This window comes from Myxine glutinosa, chromosome 6 (assembly GCF_964187855.1).
Source record: "Myxine glutinosa chromosome 6, kmMyxGlut1.1, whole genome shotgun sequence".
Lineage (NCBI taxonomy): Eukaryota > Metazoa > Chordata > Myxini > Myxiniformes > Myxinidae > Myxine > Myxine glutinosa.
In genome coordinates, this window is record NC_136266.1 from 129,294,014 (window position 1) to 129,314,362 (window position 20,349).

Consider the following 20,349-nt stretch of genomic DNA (forward strand, 5'->3'; position numbering starts at 1 on the left):
ACTTTACAAGATTTTTTTGTACAACTTTGCACCCTCTCCGGACCAGCCGATCCTCCCGCGAAATAAATTAATTCCAAAGAAAAACCCACAAAATACAGTTCCTAACACAACAAACAGTCTGAGCGTAACCAAGGCAACGGCACAAACAATATGAAGTTGTTGCATTGCTTAAGCGCAAATATCATGTCCTCCACTGCCAAACACATCACCAAATACACTCCTACCCATAGCAACAATGTCACAGGTGTGCAAAAGGGTGGCACATAAAGGTGAATAAAAACAAAAGTGGTTGCATATCGTATGCATGTGCCTTATTGATACCGACCAAGTTGTGACGTCGATGTCATTTCCCAGGTGTGCATACGTACCTGCTCGTTTGACAAAGCTGTGCAAATCCTGTTAAAACAATGTAAACATGGTGATGTTTTGACTCGGTGTGTTCGGTACTTACACAATGCAGAGCGGGTCCATGCCAGCTGTACCCGGCTCCCGGTCTGTCGGCATACCACACGGGAGCCTTTCCGTCGCCCTCCAAGACCCCAAACCCCCCAGCGCCCTCGTCGGGTCGAGGGAGACCGTGCGGTATACCGTCGCCGACGATCTGCACGTGAGTGGGATCCATCGATGTCATCTGCGAGCATGCTGGACCCACGGCGCGATGGTCTTGGGGCATGAGGGCACCTGCACTGGGTGGAGTACCCGCACCAACTCCCGGGGCTTGTATTACCCCAACCCCGAGCTCTGGGTTACCTCCAGATACAGTTCCCTCGGCACAAAATTCCAGCAGTGGGGAGGCGTCACTTGGGGGAGACAGGCTCTGGATGCCGCTATCTAGGGAAGCCAGGAGGAGATCCGATGGCTTATCACCTGCACCGGTAGTATCGGAAGGTGCGCCACCCCACCCTGGTGATCCTAGCCCTTCCCCTCCCGTTTCTCCAGGTCCCCCAAGAACGTCGTCCCCGGGAGCAGGAGCGAGTTTCACACCGGGACTGCCTGTGCGCACACCACCCTTCCTACGACCTCGCCCGCGACCCCGAGTCGCTCGGGACTCGCCACGACCTGAGGACGGATCGCCAGGTGAAGAGAGGCCACAAATTTCAGCGGCAGCTCCTGGTGGTCCAGCGCAGTCTGTGGTTCCCGTCTCTGAAACACGAGCACCCGGGGAGGTGCTGAGTGTCGGGGTCTCATCCCTGGCAGGTGCGCTCTCGCCTCCTGGAACTCTGCCACGAGCCTCGCTCTCCCCAGGTGGAGGTCTCTTGCCGTAGGTGACGTTGAGGCTCGGGGCACCCAGGCTAGCGATCATGTTCTGGCAGGCAGTCGAAAGAGCAGCCAAGCAGCTTTGGCCATACGAAGAACCTGCGTTCTCCTTGACCTCTGAGGAGCCACCGCCGCCATGGCCGGCCCCAGGGTGCACGGCGAGTGGTCCCATGGACATTCGGCACAGTTTCCCCGTGGACCCGCGACCACGTGGCGCGCCGGCGAGGTCTAGGGGCCCCGGACTATGAGGAAAGCAGCCGGACAGAAGAAGCGGCGAAGCACGAAGTCCGAACTCGGGCTGTTGGTGCTGTTGGTGCTGCTGGAAGCCAGGGCCAGGCATACAATATGACTCGGGGAGACCTTCGGTCAGTCCACGGCTCGGGTAGCCCTCTGAGGGAAGCCCATGTGTGAAGGTAGACTGATTATGCTGCTGCTGCTGCTGCTGCTGCTGCTGCTTCGCACGGTTCGAGAGGGCCATGGCATCCTGCGACCGATAGAACCCGCCGGGCATCCCGGGCGCGAACATGTGCAACGATTCTTGCGCCTCGGGAAGCTCACAGGGCACGGCCTTCCCTCGCCTCGAGGCAAGCGCACCCCCCCAGGTGCGGCCTCCGGAACCTGGGAGCCCATTTGGCGCCGCATCGGTCGGAAACTTGTGGCCCGGGAAGGCGAGGAAATCCGCCCGGGGTCGCTTGGCAGAGGCAGGGAATTCGCCGGACCCGCGATGCTGCTGCGCCGGTTCTCTGGCAGGATCGAAGCCAAGTTGCCCGTGCGTCCCGTACATGGCATCTGTGCTCGGCACCCCCGGCTGCTGTATGAGCGCCGCGCCAGGACTATACGGGCTCGGAAAAGGCTGCGCTCCAAGACCATGGCTGTAGGTCGCACCATCTCCGGGCCAGCCGGGTTCCCTCCCTGGCGCACCCCGGTTTGCCGTGCCCGGCTGCCCGCGAAGTTTCCCCGCCAGGTAGCGCGCAGCGTGCGAGTCTGCCGCCTCAAACCCACCTGCATCGCCGCCCCCGAGCAGGGATCCAGAAGCTGCCGCCTCGTAACCGGGGAAAGGTACCCGGCAGGGCTCGGTGAGCGCGTACGGGAAGGGCCCGGGGGTCGGCACCGAATGCGCCCCGCGCCCGTACAGCGTCCCGTAGCCCTGCGTCTCGGGCTCGGTCGGGAGTACGGCGGTCGCGGCTCCCGGCGGCACATAAGGATCGCCGACGCCGCCCGGGTAGCGCGGGTACCCCGTCGTTCCCGGGTAGTAGCAGTGCGTCTCGCACGGACATGGCGGCGGCCCCGAGGGCTCGGCGCAATACGGGGGCGCCCGCGGGGCTGGACCCCACGCACGCTGCGCCCCAACTCCCAGCGCCCACGCCTCGCACGAGCTCATCACGAACTCTCTCCCGGTCGCTCTTTTCGCTCTCTCCTCGGACTCAGCGACTTGCCGGCAGTGTCATGGTCACTCCTTCGGACAAAAGAAAGCGTCGCTTATGCGCGATCGAAGGGAGCACGAAAAGGAGCGAAGGAAGCGGCTCAGAGCAGAGCCGCCGAGGCCCGCGCTCCCTCCATCACTCCCTCCGCTCCTCCCTCTCCGCTTTTCCTTCTTTATCTCCCCCCCTCTCTCTCTCTCTCTCTCCCTCGCTGCAGATCGCCCGGAGCGCACCTGATGTTCTCTCATCCGCTCATCTCAACTTCACTCTCTCCCACCCCGCCCCCCTCAGCCCTTTACCTCCCTCCCCCTAGCCTCCTCCTACACATACCTCCCCAGCCGCTCTCCTCTCCCCCACTTTCATTTCAAATTCCAATCGAAGAGCCTTCCCTCTCTCTCCCTCTCAGCGCACGTTAAGTGATCGAATTCCGAAAGCATTCCCACCGTCTGAAACCCCATCACGACACCGTCTCTCCCTGCTCTGAAAAAATACTTTGAATATTTCCTTCTCGCTTTTCAACCCTCGTTTTATTTCCATCTCCCCCATGGATTTTACCCGCCTCCTCCTAATCTTCCTCAGCATACCTTCTGTCACCTCCTTATCTGATCTTGCACCCGTCTACCCAAGCGACCATCACTTGCCCCCTTCACCTCAAACACCAAGCGAGCCTTCCCTGTCTCGTACCTCATTACATCCGTTTAACCCTCATTCTGCAAGCTCCTCCTCCCTCCCTCACTTTGCAAGCTCCTCCTCCCTCATTCTGCAACCCTCCCTCCCTCACTTAGCAAGCCTCCTCCTCCTCCCACCCTCATTATGCAAGCCTCCTTCCTCCCTCATTCTGCAAGCCTCCCCTCCCTCCCTCATTCTGCAAGCCTCCTCCTCCCTCCATCACTTTGCAAGCCTCCCCTCCCTCATTCTGCAATCCCCTCCTCATTCTGCAATCCCCTCCTCCCTCCCTCATTCTGCAAACTCCTCCTCCCTCCCTCATTCTGCAAGCTCCTCCTCCCTCCCTCATTCTGCAAGCTCCTCCTCCCTCCCTCATTCTGCAAGCTCCTCCTCCCTCCCTCTTTCTGCAAGCTCCTCCTCCCTCCCTCATTCTGCAAGCTCCTCCTCCCTCCCTCATTCTGCAAGCTCCTCCTCCCTTCCTCATTCTGCAAGCTCCTCCCCTTCCTCATTCTGCAAGCTCCTCCCTCTCCCTCATTCTGCAAGCTCCTCCTCCCTCATTCTGCAAGCTCCTCCTCCCTCCCTCATTCTGCAAGCTCCTCCTCCCTCCCTCATTCTGCAAGCTCCTCCTCCCTCCCTCATTCTGCAAGCCCCTCCTCCCTCCCTCATTCTGCAAGCTCCTCCTCCCTCCCTCATTCTGCAAGCTCCTCCTCCCTCCCTCATTCTGCAAGCTCCTCCCCCTTCCTCATTCTGCAAGCTCCTCCCTCATTCTGCAAGCTCCTCCTCCCTCCCTCATTCTGCAAGCTCCTCCTCCCTCATTCTGCAAGCTCCTCCTCCCTCATTCTGCAAGCCCCTCCTCCCTCCCTCATTCTGCAAGCTCCTCCTCCCTCCCTCATTCTGCAAGCTCCTCCTCCCTCCCTCATTCTGCAAGCTCCTCCTCCCTCATTCTGCAAGCTCCTCCTCCCTCCCTCATTCTGCAAGCTCCTCCCCCTTCCTCATTCTGCAAGCTCCTCCTCCCTCCCTCATTCTGCAAGCCCCCTCCTCCCTCATTCTGCAAGCCACCTCCTCCCTCATTCTGCAAGCCACCTCCTCCCTCACTTTTCAAGCCTCCTCCTCCCTCATTCTGCAAGCCTCCTCCCTCACTTTGCAAGCCTCCTCCATCCCTCCCTTATTCTGCAAGCTCCTCCTCCCTCCCTCACTTATAACTCCTCCTTTCACAATCCCGTCCTTTTATTCGATCTCGTTTTCATTTCACCTCTTTTCTAACCCCCAGCCCCCCATAATCCAAGCCCACTTACTAGCCCCTCCCCCCTCCTCAGTGTCCAATTACGCGCGCCCGCTTCGCCGCGCGGGAAATCAGCGGCGCGCGGGGGCGATCGATCCGCGCGCCATCAATTCATCCCCTGCGTATCCGATTAAATATTCATCCGAGCTCGGCAAGCCTTCCTTCCGTCCTCTGCCCGGGCTACCCGCTCGCCGAGCACCCGACATTTGGGGGGGTGGCAAAAAAATGTTGGCCACGGCCGAACGCCCTCTGCGCCTTGTTCGCGGCTGTCCCCACGACGTGGACCTCTTCGCGCAAATTGGATTAACATCGACTATTAATTACAGCAAGTTAAAAGTATATTGGGGATTAGACGGCGTGTAGCCGAAGCCGTGGGCTATTATGCAGTAATGACAAGGTCAATTAATTTGGCAGCGAGAACCGCACTTGGGTGCTCGGATTTACGTGCACCCACATCTCACCCTCCCCGTCATTCACATCCCTATTACTTCCATCGTCTGATCTAATAAAGATTCTCGTACACCGCTGATAATAAATAAAAAAAATCTCAAATTTCCTATCGCTCCCCTCGAAATTGGATGGCTTACATGATCCTTGGCGAAGCCCTAATGTGACGGCAGTCCCATGATCCAAACAATTGACAGGTACAAAAAAGCATCTCACCCATCACTCGTTACTTTATTGAATCAGATCACAACAGATTGATCATAAATCCGTTACCACCATTTAAATCATCCCCTCTTACAGCCAAGCCACCAGCAAGTCGGCTTTACGCACCATTTCCCACAAGCGAATTTAAAACCACATTGCCAGCTCTGGGCGCCCCCTTGCGGGATACATTGGAGCAGGTCATGGGTTTGAAGTGCAGTCGGTCCACGAGGGAAGGAGTGTTTGGCTATAAGCTGAGAAAAAAAAAAGTTTGGAGAAGAAGCTGCAGGCCAAGGATAAGTTTGAAGAAGAGAAAGAAGAGGAAGAAGAAGAGGAAGAAAACGAGGTAAAAATCAACATGAACCAAATGGAATTTCTAGACCTTGCACAATGTCAGGACAGCTTTGGAAATGACGGGACACTTCGTAAAGTGCCAGTTTCGTTGGCATCATTGATCATTCACGGCACTTGTGCCACGCACCTCGCCTTGCTTCCGCAGCTGTGGGACACACGGTGAGGGGCGGTGAAGTTATCCACACTCTCGGAACAAATTAGGCTAGGTGGGCCCGTCAGGAACATGGCCGCACAACTTACTCTGGCTCACAAAGCGACAGGCTGGTTGAGCGACCAATAACCTGCGGTGGAGTAAACCTGCGAGAGAACGTTTGTGGAACCGTAAGGGTCAGAAAAACAAAAACTACTTGTTTGCTACCTACCTCATCCAGGCAAGCCTGGGTGTCATTCTCCATCCGGCGGATATCATCCATGTTGAGGTCCACCCAGCGGTCTAGCCAACAGAACAGTTGTCGGTGGAAGTTGGTGAAGATACGCTGCTCTTGCTGGAAAAAAAAAAGAAAAAAGAAAAACAAAGGAAGCCATTGGGATTAAAATCACAACCAGGACAAATAATTACTTTTCACATCATGTTGAGAATGTACAGAGCCACTTTAAAATACCACTACCTGTTCTTCCCCACCCCCCTTGGGTAGAGCCCTCGTGCCTCAGGGCTAGCATGCGTTTGCGGGTTCAGGGCGGTGGCTGTTCACACATAAATCCGGTTCTGGCAGCAAATAACAAATTTTATTTTGCTACAACGAGCCTGGGCTTTGGTCTTCGGGTCAAAGGTCCCTCCGAGCCGGCTTTGCCAGGCCGTATATGTGAGATCGTCTGCCTTCTCAAAGTTAACATCGCATTTAGGTTTCGAACAGCGTCTTGCATTCGGCAAACAAATCCACAACAGTTCTAAAAACTAAATGAAAATCGGAACATCACAGACACACCTTGTGAATAAATTTCTCAATCCTGGTCTTGAGGCCCGGAAACTTGCAATACACTGTAACCAGCTTGTACGCGCACATGTGTGGGCAGTTCGTCAAACTCCCTAAATCCTTCTGCAGTCACAGGTGGGAAAAAAAAAAAAACATTTGCACAACGAGAAAGGTATTTCGGCATAAAAGTGTAGTTATCAATCCTGTTATGTAATGGTCTCTTATGGTTGTGTTGAACCCATGACACATCAGCTGCTTTCTCTCTTTCCCAAAAATAATGTTGTTCTTTGATTGTCAGATATGGAATCGCTAAATTGCCTTTTGATTGACAGATAAAACCCAGTTGGCTCAATAACGACTTTCAAAGGAAGGATCTACATTTGCTTGTGCTGCCTGATCTCGTAATATCCTCAGGGAAAGTTAGGATAGGCCTCAATATGCTACTTATGAAAAAGCAGTGACGCCCATAGCAATCCCTAACCAGATCGGATATCAAGAAAGAAGCTGGCGAGAACGCAAAATGTACCTGCCATCCAGGTTCCAGTGGTCCACGCCCGGTTTTTTCAGACTTGAACAAAGAGGGATCTTCTTCTTTTTTGTAGTCCTGAAATTGAAGAGGAAGCATGTAAATATCTGGGAAAAGGTAAGCGGAGATGAGCCGAACGTCTGTGGAAGACGAGATTAGAAACCCACCGAGCGCTGGACGACAGAACCGTCTCCGATGTTGATCGGAACCACTTCCACTTTCTTCCACACATTTGGTGGAAGTCCATGAACCTATCGAAAAACAGGGCCGTCGTTTATTTTTGCATGCCGGGAAGAAAAAGAAGCCCGGCTATTAAAACAATTTACTCACATTTTCTGTGTCACCGAGATCCGTCTTGTGCCAGGTTTCGATCTTGACAGAAAAACCTGCTTCCATGTACGAATTCTAAGGAAGGGATCAGATGTGAAGATCAAGTGATGGACCAAGTGAAAATAAAAATCCTGATTGTACTGAGGTTAGCAAAGAAGAGGAAGAGCAACTTTCAAACAACCTGCACTTGTTTTCTATCGAAACCTTTACATACTGTACGGTATATAAAAATCAAATGCCCCTGCCTCAAGAGAATGCAACACACAACCTTCAAGTTCAATTAGCTCCACAATTTAGAGGAACAACTCGAGAAAACTTGTTGTGCAAGATCCGCCAAAAAATAAAAACAGATAATTTCTGTCAGACAGGCAAGAAAGAATTCAAACACATTGTGTTGTATTGTCACTCACTGTAATAAAAGCATGCCGAGCTGGCACTATACCTCAGTATATCCTCATATGGCTATCGAAATGCTGTGTATGGTTCAACACAACCCACATCCCACAAATGAAAAATAATTAAAAAACAAACAACAACAAAATAAACAAAGAAACAAACAAACAAAAAAAAAACTACAAAACTATAATAATCCTGTTCATTTATACAATTGTGTTACAACGCCCCCAGTGGTGTTTCTAATAGCGGATGTGGATTTGTCCGCCCCATTGGAGGAAGACCCTCTCGTGAGCAGGCTGTCGGTGCTCCTATGGTTGGCAGCGAGTTCCCCGGAAGCAGTGATGGAAAGAGTGGCAATCATATGTGTGGGAAAATTGTATGCTTGGTCAGGGTCGCCCAGATATCTGTTGGTCAAGGTCGCCCAGATATCTGTTGCTCAGGGTCGCCCAGATATCTCAGTTGCTCAGGGTCGCCCAGATATCTGTTGGTCAGGGTCGCCCAGATATCTCAGTTGCTCAGGGTCGCCCAGATATCTGTTGGTCAGGGTCGCCCAGATATCTGTTGGTCAGGGTCGCCCAGATATCTGTTGGTCAGGGTCGCCCAGATAGCTCAGATGGCAGAGCACTGGTACGGTTCACCAGACGACCTGCGTTTGATTCCCAGTCTGGGCACGTAATTTTCCCATACATGTCAATTTAAAAACAAAACTACAAGCAGAACATTTAAAAAGTAAGCATTCCACGAAACTGTGCCACGAGGCGATAAAGTCAGGCAGTCGCACAGCTTTGATGCACCGAGCAACTCACGTGACTCCTTGGAAAATGGCTTCACTGAGCCAAGTCGGAGGAACATTTAAGCAAACATCACAAGTATAACGGGTTCATTAAACTCAGCTGTGTTGGACAGAAACAAGTATCGGCAGGATTTACTCAATGCAGAGATGCCTTTGCACGATGCCTATATGACTTCGTTATGAAGCTTAAATAGCATGAGAACCATTATGACCTTACTTTGGGGGCAATGAGTCACTTTTGCTAGGGTCACAGCAAGTTGTTGTTAAAAAGTAAGAAACCATAGCAAAAATAAATAAATGAACACAAATAAAGATTACTCAGAGTATAACATTAAAAGGTAAAATAACTGTGATCAAAGACAGTACTTGGAGGTGTCATTTGTGGTCGTATATGCACTGGGAATTAGCAAAAGTGACGATATGGGGTCTGCACCTTCAACCCTCGCAAATGTACCTGCTTGCAACTTATTTTTGCCTTACACGGTGTTTGGTGGCCACGATGGTACACTTAGCAGGTGCATTCACCTCCGATATATATTACTGGTTCACAAAAAGTCAAATATTAGCCATTACGACAATGCAAGCCTTGCCTGAATATAGCTGTTATTGGAACGCGACGTAAGTGAACAATGTAATGACATCTGGTTACTGGAGCAGGCAAGGTGTCACCAACGTTCCATGTGTGTTCGTTCTCCAAATTTTAGAATAGCTGATGTTTCAAGGAAGAGGAACGCATTTGGAGGAATAGTTATTATTACTTTCAGGAAAGAAAACCCACAATGTGTCCCCATATTTATGAGAAGGGATGCTTAAGCCTGCTGATAAATAAATTGCAAAGTATCACAGCGGATATGGCTCCATATAATGACTATTTTACATTTGAAACAAACCACACCAAAAATTCAAGAACTTGTGAAACGGAGGCAAGCGCAATCGTCCAAATGAATGACGAGGTTTGAATAATTGGATAAAGTCTGAATGAAGTTTATATATTGATTCGCGTGGCGTCGGGTGGAGAGGTCCAATCTATCTATAATTCCACTAATCTCTGTGTGTATGTGTGTGTGTATGTATGCGACAACGATTTCTCGACAACTACCGGTCCGATATACTTGAAACTTGCCAGGTATATTGCTGGGGACCCGAGGATGTGCCTTTTCAAGGTTTGAAATTAATCGGACAAGTACTTACCGAGCTATGGCGATTTAGCCGTTCGCCGTTCGCTTTGGCGTTGCGAATGGACCAAACCATTCCATGTAAATAGAGGGGGGGGGGTTCTGTGGTCGTTGCGAATGGACGAAACCATTTCATGTAAATAGAGGGGGGGGATTGTCACTGTACTCGCAAGCCGTTCGCCGTTCGCTTTGGCGTTGCGAATGGACCAAACCATTTCATGTAAATAGAGGGGGGGGGATATAATTTTAGATAGATATATAGTACGGGCATATATATAGTACGGGCATGCCCTAGTACTTCTAAAACCAGTTAAATAATTGTAAAATGAAGGCATAATTACCTTCGCAAAAGCGGAAGGTTATGTTTTGATCGCTGTGTATTTATTTGTATGTCTGTGTGTGTGTGTGTATGTTATTCGCATAACTCAAAAAGTATTCAACCGAATTGCATGAAATTTGGTGGGATGATTGGTTATTATACGGGACACATTTGAATAGATTTTGGGAGCAATCGGGTCAAAGGTCAAGGTCACGAAAAGGTCAAAATCGTATTTTTGTTGTTCTGTTCCCTACACTCCCATGCCAAGTACAGAACAGTAGCTGCGGCGAAGGTATGCGCTCTACCGAGTGCCCGTTCTAGTTGCATATGCTATATTTTTTTTTTCTTCACAAAAATTTAAAAAAGGGAGATGGGATCAAGCTACGCCTCCCTCCCCCCCACCCACCTCTCCCTGCCTAACACCTATCTTCCCCCAACCATGCCAACCCCAACCATCCATCTACGCACTTATTTTTGCGTGAATGAGTCAAATATATAAATAAACAATAAGACATCATGCAGAGCACGACACTTGCAAAATCCACCCATCCCCAAAATAAAAAGTTGCCATGGATACATCAAATTGTCCATTTCATAAAGATTAAAATTGTCGATCTTAATCAAAGCTCGGGTCAATCGGATTAAAATTGATGATTTTTCAGATGAAAATTGATATTAGAAGTTTGAGCTTGAGTTAACCGTTGACCTTTTGACATCAAAAATAGTTGGTTTTCCAATTCGGTGATGTACAATGCAATTGCTCTTTAATTTTAAGGTTAATCGGATGAAAAATGGGAATTTTATAAATTTGAACTCAAGATGACCTTTGACCTCAAAATCAATGGGCTTCTTCCTTAAAACCAACTCTACCATCTGGTGAAGATTCGTAAAGATCGGTTTAAAATCGAGACCTGTAACCGATTGACAGACAGACAGACAAACAGACAGACAGACAGAATAACGCACAAGACCACCAATGTACTTCAAAAATCTTCGATTTTGCAAGTAATAAGGATCAAAGCAACTTACACCATCCTACAGTTGGCAATTACCTTCACAGACCAAGAAAAAGAGGTCGTTAACATTTAGCGAATTGGAGTTTGTTATCTTCGTTACATAATTAAAATAAAAGTTGAACCTCAAGCAAAGGAACGGGGTGATCTTTCAGAGCAGAATAATAAAACACTTCAACAATGGCAGGTAATATTACCAGGAAAGTATAGAAAGGGAAACTAGACAAAGGAAACGATTAACAGGATTCATAGTCTTCCTCTTCTTCATCTTTTTAGACAGGCAGCAATAAGAACGTCGTACAGATCACTTGAGAGAATGCAAAAACATTTGAAGTTCAGGTCACGACTTGACTTGAGACCGCAGAAAGGAACTGACTATCAATGCGAAGGACAAGATAAGCGTGCTATGACATCCGTCAGATAATGACCAACTTTTCCACATCTAGAAATGAAGGTAGAATTTTTTTGAAAACAAAAAGTATAAGTATAAGTCACAAAGCACAAAAAAATTGATATTGCTCTTTTGAAGAACAAACATGGACCCGGGCCCAGAGAGGTTGGTTTAAAACCGCCAGCATAAAACTTAGCTGCAGATAGTTGGAAGCTGGTAAAGAAAAGTACCGTAACACCAAGAGGCAAGACATCCACCGATGTTGATGCAGAAGCAAAGGAAAAAATACGAGCAGGTTTCACTACAGTAGCAATATATACAGTCGTGGCCAAAAATATTGGCACCTTTCCACTTTTTCCAAATAATGCACATTTCTTCCAGAAAATTGTTGAAATAAAAATATATTTTGGTATCCACATATGTATTTCTTTGGATTGCAGTGGCACAAAACAAAAAGAGCTGAAAAAAATTACTAAATCTTAGCTTTTTCCACACAAAAATCCTAAAATGTCCCAGACAATATCATTGGCACCTTTTAGAAGTTGTTAGAAATAATTAGCTTTCAAGCAGGTGATTCATCTTTACTTTGGAATTGAACTCACCTATGGTGAGTTGCAGGTGCCTGCAATATAAAAATCACTCATTCAACCAGTTTGAATGTAGAAAAGGAGTCATTCTGCTGTTTTGTGTCACTGGGTTTACCGCAATGAACATGGAGAAAAGAAAGAAAACAAGAGAATTGTCTGAGGAGGTCAGACACAAGATTGTAGACAAGCATGGACAATCTCAAGGCTACAAGTCCATCTCCAGAGACCTTGATGTTCCTGTGTCCACCGAACGCAATGTTATCAGGAAGTTTAAGGCCCATGGCGCTGTAGCCAACCTCACTGGATGTGGCCACAGAAGAGAAAACTTGATCGAAGATTGCAGCAAAGGATTGTTTGAATGGTGGAGAACGCACCTCAATCAGCTACCAAACAGATTAAAGTTGACCTTCAGACACAAGGTAGGACAGTTTCAACTCACATCATCCATCGCCAACTCAATGACAGGGGGTTCTATGGTAGGAGACCCAGGAGGACCCCACTGCTGAGAGAGAGACAAAAGAAAGCCCGAATGGAGTTTGCCAAATCACACCTGAATAAGTCAAAATCCTTCTGGGAGAATGTCCTGTGGACAGATGAGACCAAATTAGAGCTTTTTTGTCAAGCACATCATCTCTATACAACAACACAACATGCATTTTAAAGGCCATTTTCCCTGCTAGAGTGGGGGTTAGCCTTGCGGTCCCCATGACAATCTTCTCCATTTTGCCCTATTTTCTGCATCTCTCCTTGTTAACCCCCTTGCCCGCATTTCTTCTTCCACCATCTTTAGCCAAGTCTTTCTCGGTCTTCCCCGTCTTCTACTTCCTTCTACATTCATTTCCATCACTCTTCTCAACCAGTCACTTTCATCCTTCCTCAACACATGACCAAACCATCTCAACCTGTTCCTCTTCACAGCATCAATCACAGGCTCTATTCCCATCATCTTTCGCAATTCATCATTTGTCTTCCTCTCTCTCAACGATACTCCGCACATCCGTCGAACCATTCGCATTTCCACCCTTTCCAACCTTCGTTGCTGCTCTACGTTCATTACCCATGTCTCGCTCCCGTAAATCATAACACTTCTCACACATGCAGCATACACCTTTCCCTTCAGCTTCAATGACACTCCCCTCATCATCAGCACGCCACTCAATTCCCGAAACTTCTTCCATGCACATCTCACTCGAGCAACCGTTGCCGAGTCTGATCCACCTTCTCCATTCAGCATGTCTCCGAGGTAGCAAAATGTTTTCACACCTCCAGCTTCACGCCGTCTCCAAGATCCAACTCAACATTTCCTCCATCCGCAGCTCCCTCTGTGCACACCTTACATTTGAATGTAGCTGCCACACTGGTTAATGACCCTCTCAGACCACTACATTTTTGATGAACCCACTCAGCGCACATTGTACACTGAATGGAGTTCACTCTGACACCCTTCCTACACACAGCACAGGGCCACTTCCCAGTTCTTTCCACCTCACCACATGCTTTACCACTTGCCATCACCTTCGTCTTTCCGATATTCACCTTCAGACCTTTTGTCTCCAAACATTCCTTCCACGTGTTCATCTTTTCCTTCAGTCCATCCATACTTTCCGCAATCAACACCAGATCATCTGCATACAACAACTCCCACGGTAAACCCTCCTTTACGTTCTGAGCCAGCACCTCCATCACAGCTACAAATAGTAGTGGACTTAGTACCGACCCCTGATGCACTCCCACCTTCACCTCAAACTCACCACTGTTCCCGTCCTTCGTCCTTACAGCTGTGCGCGCTCTTTTGTACATTGCCATCACTACTCTGATCAACCATTCCTCCACTCCTAACTTCCTCAATGCCCATGTCAATACTTTGCGTGGAACCCGATCGAATGCTTTCTCCAGATCAATAAACCCAAGAAACAACTTCTTCCTCTTCTCCATGTACTTCTCCTGCAACTGCCTCACAATGAAAAGCACGTCTGTCGTTCCTCTTCCTGGCATGATTCCAAACTGCATTTCATCAGTCTTCACTTTCTTCCTTATCCTCCTCTCAAACACCCTTTCCAATACCTTCATTCCATGCTCCAATAACTTTATCGCTTGGTACGAGCCACACTCCAGAGGGTCACCTTTCCCCTTGTATAGAGGGACGAGGGTACTCAGTTCCCAATCCACTGGAATGCGGCCTTCTTTCACCACCAGATTACAGATCTCTGTCATTCTCTTCACACCCCAACTTCCTGCTGCCTTCAACATATCTCCCACAACTCCCGTCGGCCCTCCCGCTTTTCTACCCTTCATTGCTTTTATCGCTTCCTCAACTTCCTTCTCAGTTATCTTCTCTGCCGGTCCTAAAACTGGGTTACTCTCTATGTTGCCATCCCATTCATTTTCTGTATTCAACAGCATTTCCATATATCTTTTCCATCTTCCTTTAATTCCATCTGGGTCGACAACGATTTGTCCCACTTCATCCTTCAAGCAACTCACCCCCATCACATCACACCTCTCTTTCGCTATCTGCTTTGCAATCCTGAATACTGCTTTCTGACCCTCTTCCGAATCCAAGCGTTCTCCGAACATTTTCCTCCATGCCTCCTGCGCTTTTGCTACCTCTTTCTTTGCAGCCTTCCTGGCTGCCTTAGAACTTTCATGCTCTGCTGTTTCTGCTCCCGTACCCTTCGCCTTCTGCCACTCCTTGAACTTCTTCCTCTTCTCGTCAATCCTCTTTCCAACTTCATCATCCCACCACCATGTTTCCGAGTGCCTCGGTGGTCCTTTTGTCCATCCACATACCTCACCAACGGCTCCCAACAGACTATCTTTCATTGACATCCAACCACTTTCAAGCTCAACCACATCATCCTCGACCCTACTCAGCTTCTCTTTTAATGCCTCCCTTACTGTCACCTCTTTCAACCTCCACACCTTCATTCTCGGTTGGTACTTCACCCGCCGAGCTCTCCTCGCACCTTTCACCCTTACGTCGCAGACAACCAAGTGGTGCTGTGAAACAGCCTCCTCCCCCGGGATCACCTTTGTGTCCCGGAGGTGCCCCCTATCTCGCCTACACACCATCAGGTAGTCAATGGTTGTCGTCGACCCACCTGACGTGTATGTAACAAGCTTATTATCCTCTTTCTGGAACTGAGTATTACAAATCAACAAATCAGCTCCATCAGCAAACTCCAAAATCCTTTCACCTTCTCCATTTCTCACACCATATCCGTAACCCCCATGAACTCCGTCAAAACCATCCATAATCCTTCCCACATGTCCATTTAGGTCTCCTCCTACCACAACAACTTCCTCATCTTTCACGTTTTCCATCAGCTTCTCAATCGCACACCAGAACTTGTCCTTCTCTTCATCGCTTCGACCAACCTGCGGAGATATCCCGAGATGACGTTCACCAAGAGCTTTCCAATCATCATTTTCACCATCATCAACCTATCACTCACTCTAGTCACACTCACCACACTGTCTACAAACTCCTCAGAAAACATGACACCAACACCATTCACGCCCTCCGGGCACCCTTGCCACACAAACTTGTATTTCTGTCCCTACCTACCCTTCACCATTCTCACACCACTTCCCTTCCATCTCGTCTCTTGCACACAACATATGTCCACTCTTCTTCTGACCAATACTTCCACCACTTCTCCTGATCTCCCTGTCATTGTCCAAGAGGAACTGTCAATTCCAATTGTCAATTCCATGTCCCAAACCTCAGAAACCGATCTCAACTTTGGGCTGTACCCTGCCCACATGTAGTTGTAATTGTCATGGTTCTCTTTTTGAGGCAATGTTTTTATGGCCGGATGCCCTTCCTGACGCCAACCCTCTTGGTCGCCTCTTACGACACGCAGGGATACGGCGTACCTATTCTTATCCAGGGTACACACTGGGACTCTCTAGGGTACACCAGGGTACATCTCTATGTTTACAGAAAACAAAATGAAGCCTTCAAAGAAAAGAACACCTTCCTTACAGTCAAACATGGAGGAGGTTCAGTGATGTTTTGGGGTTGCTGTGCTGCCTCTGGCACTGGGTACTTTGAATGTGCGCATGGCATCATGAAATCAGGAGATTACCAAGGCATTTTGGAACTCAATGTTCAACCCAGTGTCAGAAAGCTGGGTCTCCGTCAAAGGTCAGGGGTCTTGCAGCAGGACAATGACCCCAAACACACTTCAAAAAGCACCCAGGAATGGTTCAAGACAAAACGCTTGACTATTCTGAAGTGGCCAGCAATGAGTCCAGATCTAAATCCCATTGGACACCTGTAGGGAGATCTGAAAACAGCAGTTGGGAGAAGACACCCTTCAAATCTGGGAGAACTGGAGCAGTTTGCACAAGAAGAGCAGGCCAAACTGCCAGTAGAGAGGTGGAGGAAGCTCATTCATGGCCCTTGACTGCAGTTATTTGACTACTACCAAATATTAAGTCGAGGGTGTCAATAATTTTGTCAATGTCATTATATTTTTCTGATTTAAAAGGATATATTAAGTTCTGAATCAAAAACAAAGGGTTCTGTAATATTAACAGTGAAATAAAGAATTGTGGAGACCAAATACTTTCGTCAATATAAACTTATTTTTAGAAAAAATTGTGAGTTATTTGAAAAAAGTGCAAGGGTGCCAATATTTTGGGCCACGACTGTATTTGCACTTGTGAACCTCAGAATGAAGAAAATAGAAATGTTTGTCAAAAATAATGAGTTAACAAAACAAAGCAATAGGATAGCTAACAAAATGTTCGACTTGCTTTCGTTTGACATAATGCATCATTTCATAGGAATACATGTTCAAGAATGTACTTTAATCATCTTAGTTGCCAGTGTGAGAATTATTAGGGGGAGACAGGAGGGAGAGGGAGTGAGAAAGATTGTGTTTAAGAAAGAAGTAGTGATGGCAAGGAGACCAGCAAGAGAATTCAAGAAAGGGATCAAGAGAATTAAAGTAATGCTAGGCCTCTCTTTGTGAATGACTTAAAAATGTATTTAGCCAAACGATCTATAGGAGTTTTCCCCTCAGAGGTTTTGCACATTTATAATAAGAGTTCCCTTACAAGGAAATTCAAAGCAGGAGGTCTTAGGCCTATCAAAGCCTGCACAGTGGTTGCCAACCTATGGCTGTTTCTCAGTGCTCTATCCTTTTTGAACACCATTTTAAAAGCAGCGCACACCATTTTTAAACTGTGATTTGACTCGGCCGGGGTTCGAACCGCCGACTGCCCAGACTCAGAGTGGTCGCTCTCACCATTACGCCAAAAAAAGGCTGGAAAACAAAAAACCATTTCAAAAGCAACACAAAACCGAGTTACAATTCTATGAACACTTATTTAAACAATGATAAAACACGATAGACTTCCCATATTGACATGCACACCACACCAATGGCCAAACTTCTATCAGACCACAGTGTTAACTTCAATAAGCGGTCAAGAGCAGTGTCCCTTTCAAAAACAAAGCAACAGGCTATCCTTTGTCATGGCCCCCTTCTTAAAATCCTGATCAGTGTTGAAAGTCCCCAGAGGCTTGGGCACCATGGCGAATTGGAGCCAGAAGTAATTAGTCACTAAAAATTTCGACTGTTTTCACAAGTGCGTGAATAGTTAGTGAGAGCATAGATGAACACAACAGTGGACAACATGGACAAAAAGAAAACTGACAGTGGATCCCGTCATGACAGACCACCTCTCATTCCCAACCACCTACTCAAATGCACGCATTTTCTTAGATCAGCATCTGAAAAGAGCAACCACCTGATATGCGGATAATTAATTAGTCGGTGATCTGCTGAATGCTACAATCAAGCAACTTCATGACAACTGGTTTAAGAAAATTGTTTGCCCAGTAGAAGGATGTCAGAAAACCACAGAATGAAATGGGATACAATTATGTAGTTTCCTGGATGTGGAAAAACATTTCTGAGTGTTATCGTCAGTTTGTCAAGATCGTTGTCAATTCTAACTGGACTTGCGGGGGCTGCACTCTATAATGTGTTCAACATCCTCACCACTTGTGTTTGGCTGGCCTACCCGCTTCCTCTGCTCACAATCTCCATTAAACTTTATGTGCGCCTCACGAATCGTTTTCCTCGATGGTGGCTGCTGATGGTGGATATGTCATCCTGAAAATGAGTTGAACCTGCATAGCCGATTTGGTCTCTGTACACCAAACCACACACTGTGCATTTCCTTGAGGGGACGACATTTGTGGTAAATGCGATGTCATTTGTCACAGGACACACCTAGAAATGAAAAAGAAGTCAATAGAACTTTGAGAAATGTTCTTTCACAGGAAGCAAAACGCATCGCTGTATCACATTGAATTTTATTTTTATTGCAGTTTGAATTTAGAAAATTTGTGGACACCCTGTATGATCAAATGCACTTCTGCCCAGTGGCACAAGTCGTTTGTTTTGATGCAAGGCTTGAACGGAATGCCGAGTACAAATTTTGGACAGGTTTTTTTTTGTAGCTAAACACCTACCTGAATTTGATCACATCAACGAATTTTGTGAATAAAATGGGCCAATTCGTTTTGATGATTCGGGTGAAATGCTGGAAAGGTCTAATACAGAGTTCGTACAACTTTGCCTTTTCAGGCTATGACTAATATTTCACACGCCAATTTAACCACACCTTAACTCTTTTATTCCTCGTTTCACCCATCTATGGAACCACCTTAAAGAGGGCTGTTCTGTCTCTATTCCCTCCAGGACTTCAAAAGCAAACAGTGCACATCTTCACTCATCTCCTGTCATCTCCAATTTTGCCCCCATTATCTTTATTGCCACCATTAACTTTTCCTGACTCAACCATCTTACCGGCGAGCTTCAGTGTTTCAATACCTCCTCCCTTTCCCCTTTTGCTGTTTGTTCATTCCCTTGACGTTTGTCCCACTGCCAGTTCTACTCTTTTCAACAAGCCTCATTCCTGTATATAAAAAGTGTCCCTCCACCATAATTGTTGCTGTTTCCCCCCCCTTTCCACTATGTAAATCTTTTTTTTTTTTCTTCTTCTTTTGCACACAGGATCGAGGCTCGTGAAAGAGCCAACATTTATCATACAAAAAATCAAAACAGACACACAAAGTATATAATAAGGGGAGCTATATAATAAGGGGAGTGGTAGACAAGATGGGGAGAGAAGGGGAAGCACACAAACAACATTTGAGAGCAGGCACATCGGGAGATCTGTGGGAGCGAGAGGGCTTGGGGGGGAGGAGGCGTGGGAATGGGGGGAGGGTGTGAGAAGTATAAAACACAAGGACTTACAGGAAAAAAAGTTGGTATTTCAAAAAAGTGGCTCTGGGGTGAAAATAGCGGTGGTAGAAAAGATCAAGGTTTTGTATGGGGGAAAAAAGGTCCGCAGGCAGGCTGATCGAGGTCCATAAGAGATGGTGGTGAACAGCTGTTTTAAAGACCTGGCAGGAGGAGTGCGATTGAAGAGAGTGAGGGAGTTTGTTCCAGAGGCAGGAGAAAAGAGGAATGAAGGAGTGAAGGTGAGCAGAGAGTCTTGATTTTGGCAGTTTAACCATAAGAGGGTTGCAGGCGGATCTTGTGCGACCTGTAGGAATATTTGGGGGACAGAGCCCAGAGAGAGCTGGGGGAGCAAGGCCGGAGAGGAGTCGGTAGAAGACAGAAAAACCACTAACCTGCCTGCGGTGAGTAAGTGAGAGGCCCTAGGAGTTAGCTTCATCATGGGAGATTCCAACGATTCTGAAAGCTTTGGTTTCAACAGCGTGAAGCCGAGCTAGGTGTGAGGCAGGAGCACCGGCCAAGAGGGGAGAACAGTATTCCATTGAGCTGCGGATGAAAGCCTTGTATGTGGTGAGGAGCTCAGGTGTGCCAAGGAAGGACTTCGCATGACGGAGGATGCCCAGTCGGCTACTGGCTTTGGAGACCAGATTTGAAATGTGGTTTTCCCAGTAAAGATCATGGCAGATAGTGAGACCCAAAAGCTTGAGTGACAGAACTTCTGGGATTGGATTGTTCAGAAAGTGGATGGGAGGGTTGTCCAGTTGGTCTTTTCAGAGAGACATCGTAGGAGTGTGAGATTTGTCAGGATTGAAAGACATGTTCCACTTGTTTGACCAGTCTGTGATTTTGTCCAGGTCTGCAGAGAGTAAGGAGGCTGCAGACTGCCGATCTGAGGGATGAGAAATGGAGTGGCAGGGAGTGGAGTCATCAGCAAAGAGATAGAGAGGATTTTCAAGAGAGTCAGAGAGATCATTGATGAAGACAAGAAAAAGCACAGGGCCCAGAACACTGC

General features: G+C 47.7%; 2 protein-coding genes across 2 annotated transcripts in view; both read right to left on the reverse strand.

Moving 5' to 3' along the window:
- The window catches only part of LOC137430287 (uncharacterized), a 179,154-nt gene extending 176,220 nt beyond the window's left edge, over positions 1-2,934 (reverse strand). Inside the window, exon 1 of the mRNA XM_068121059.2 lies at positions 452-2,934. Coding sequence (XP_067977160.2) covers positions 452-2,638 — 2,187 coding nt within the window. The 5' untranslated portion in view covers positions 2,639-2,934. The remainder of the gene's footprint in view (positions 1-451) is intronic.
- A 2,353-nt stretch (positions 2,935-5,287) lies between these two features.
- LOC137430288 (phosphatidylinositol transfer protein beta isoform) overlaps positions 5,288-20,349 on the reverse strand; it is a 53,713-nt gene continuing 38,651 nt past the window's right edge. The window contains exons 6-11 of the mRNA XM_068121060.2: positions 7,399-7,473; positions 7,236-7,319; positions 7,069-7,146; positions 6,555-6,665; positions 5,991-6,113; positions 5,288-5,773 (exon numbers count right to left, since the gene is read on the reverse strand). Coding sequence (XP_067977161.1) covers positions 5,723-5,773; positions 5,991-6,113; positions 6,555-6,665; positions 7,069-7,146; positions 7,236-7,319; positions 7,399-7,473 — 522 coding nt within the window. The 3' untranslated portion in view covers positions 5,288-5,722. The remainder of the gene's footprint in view (positions 5,774-5,990; positions 6,114-6,554; positions 6,666-7,068; positions 7,147-7,235; positions 7,320-7,398; positions 7,474-20,349) is intronic.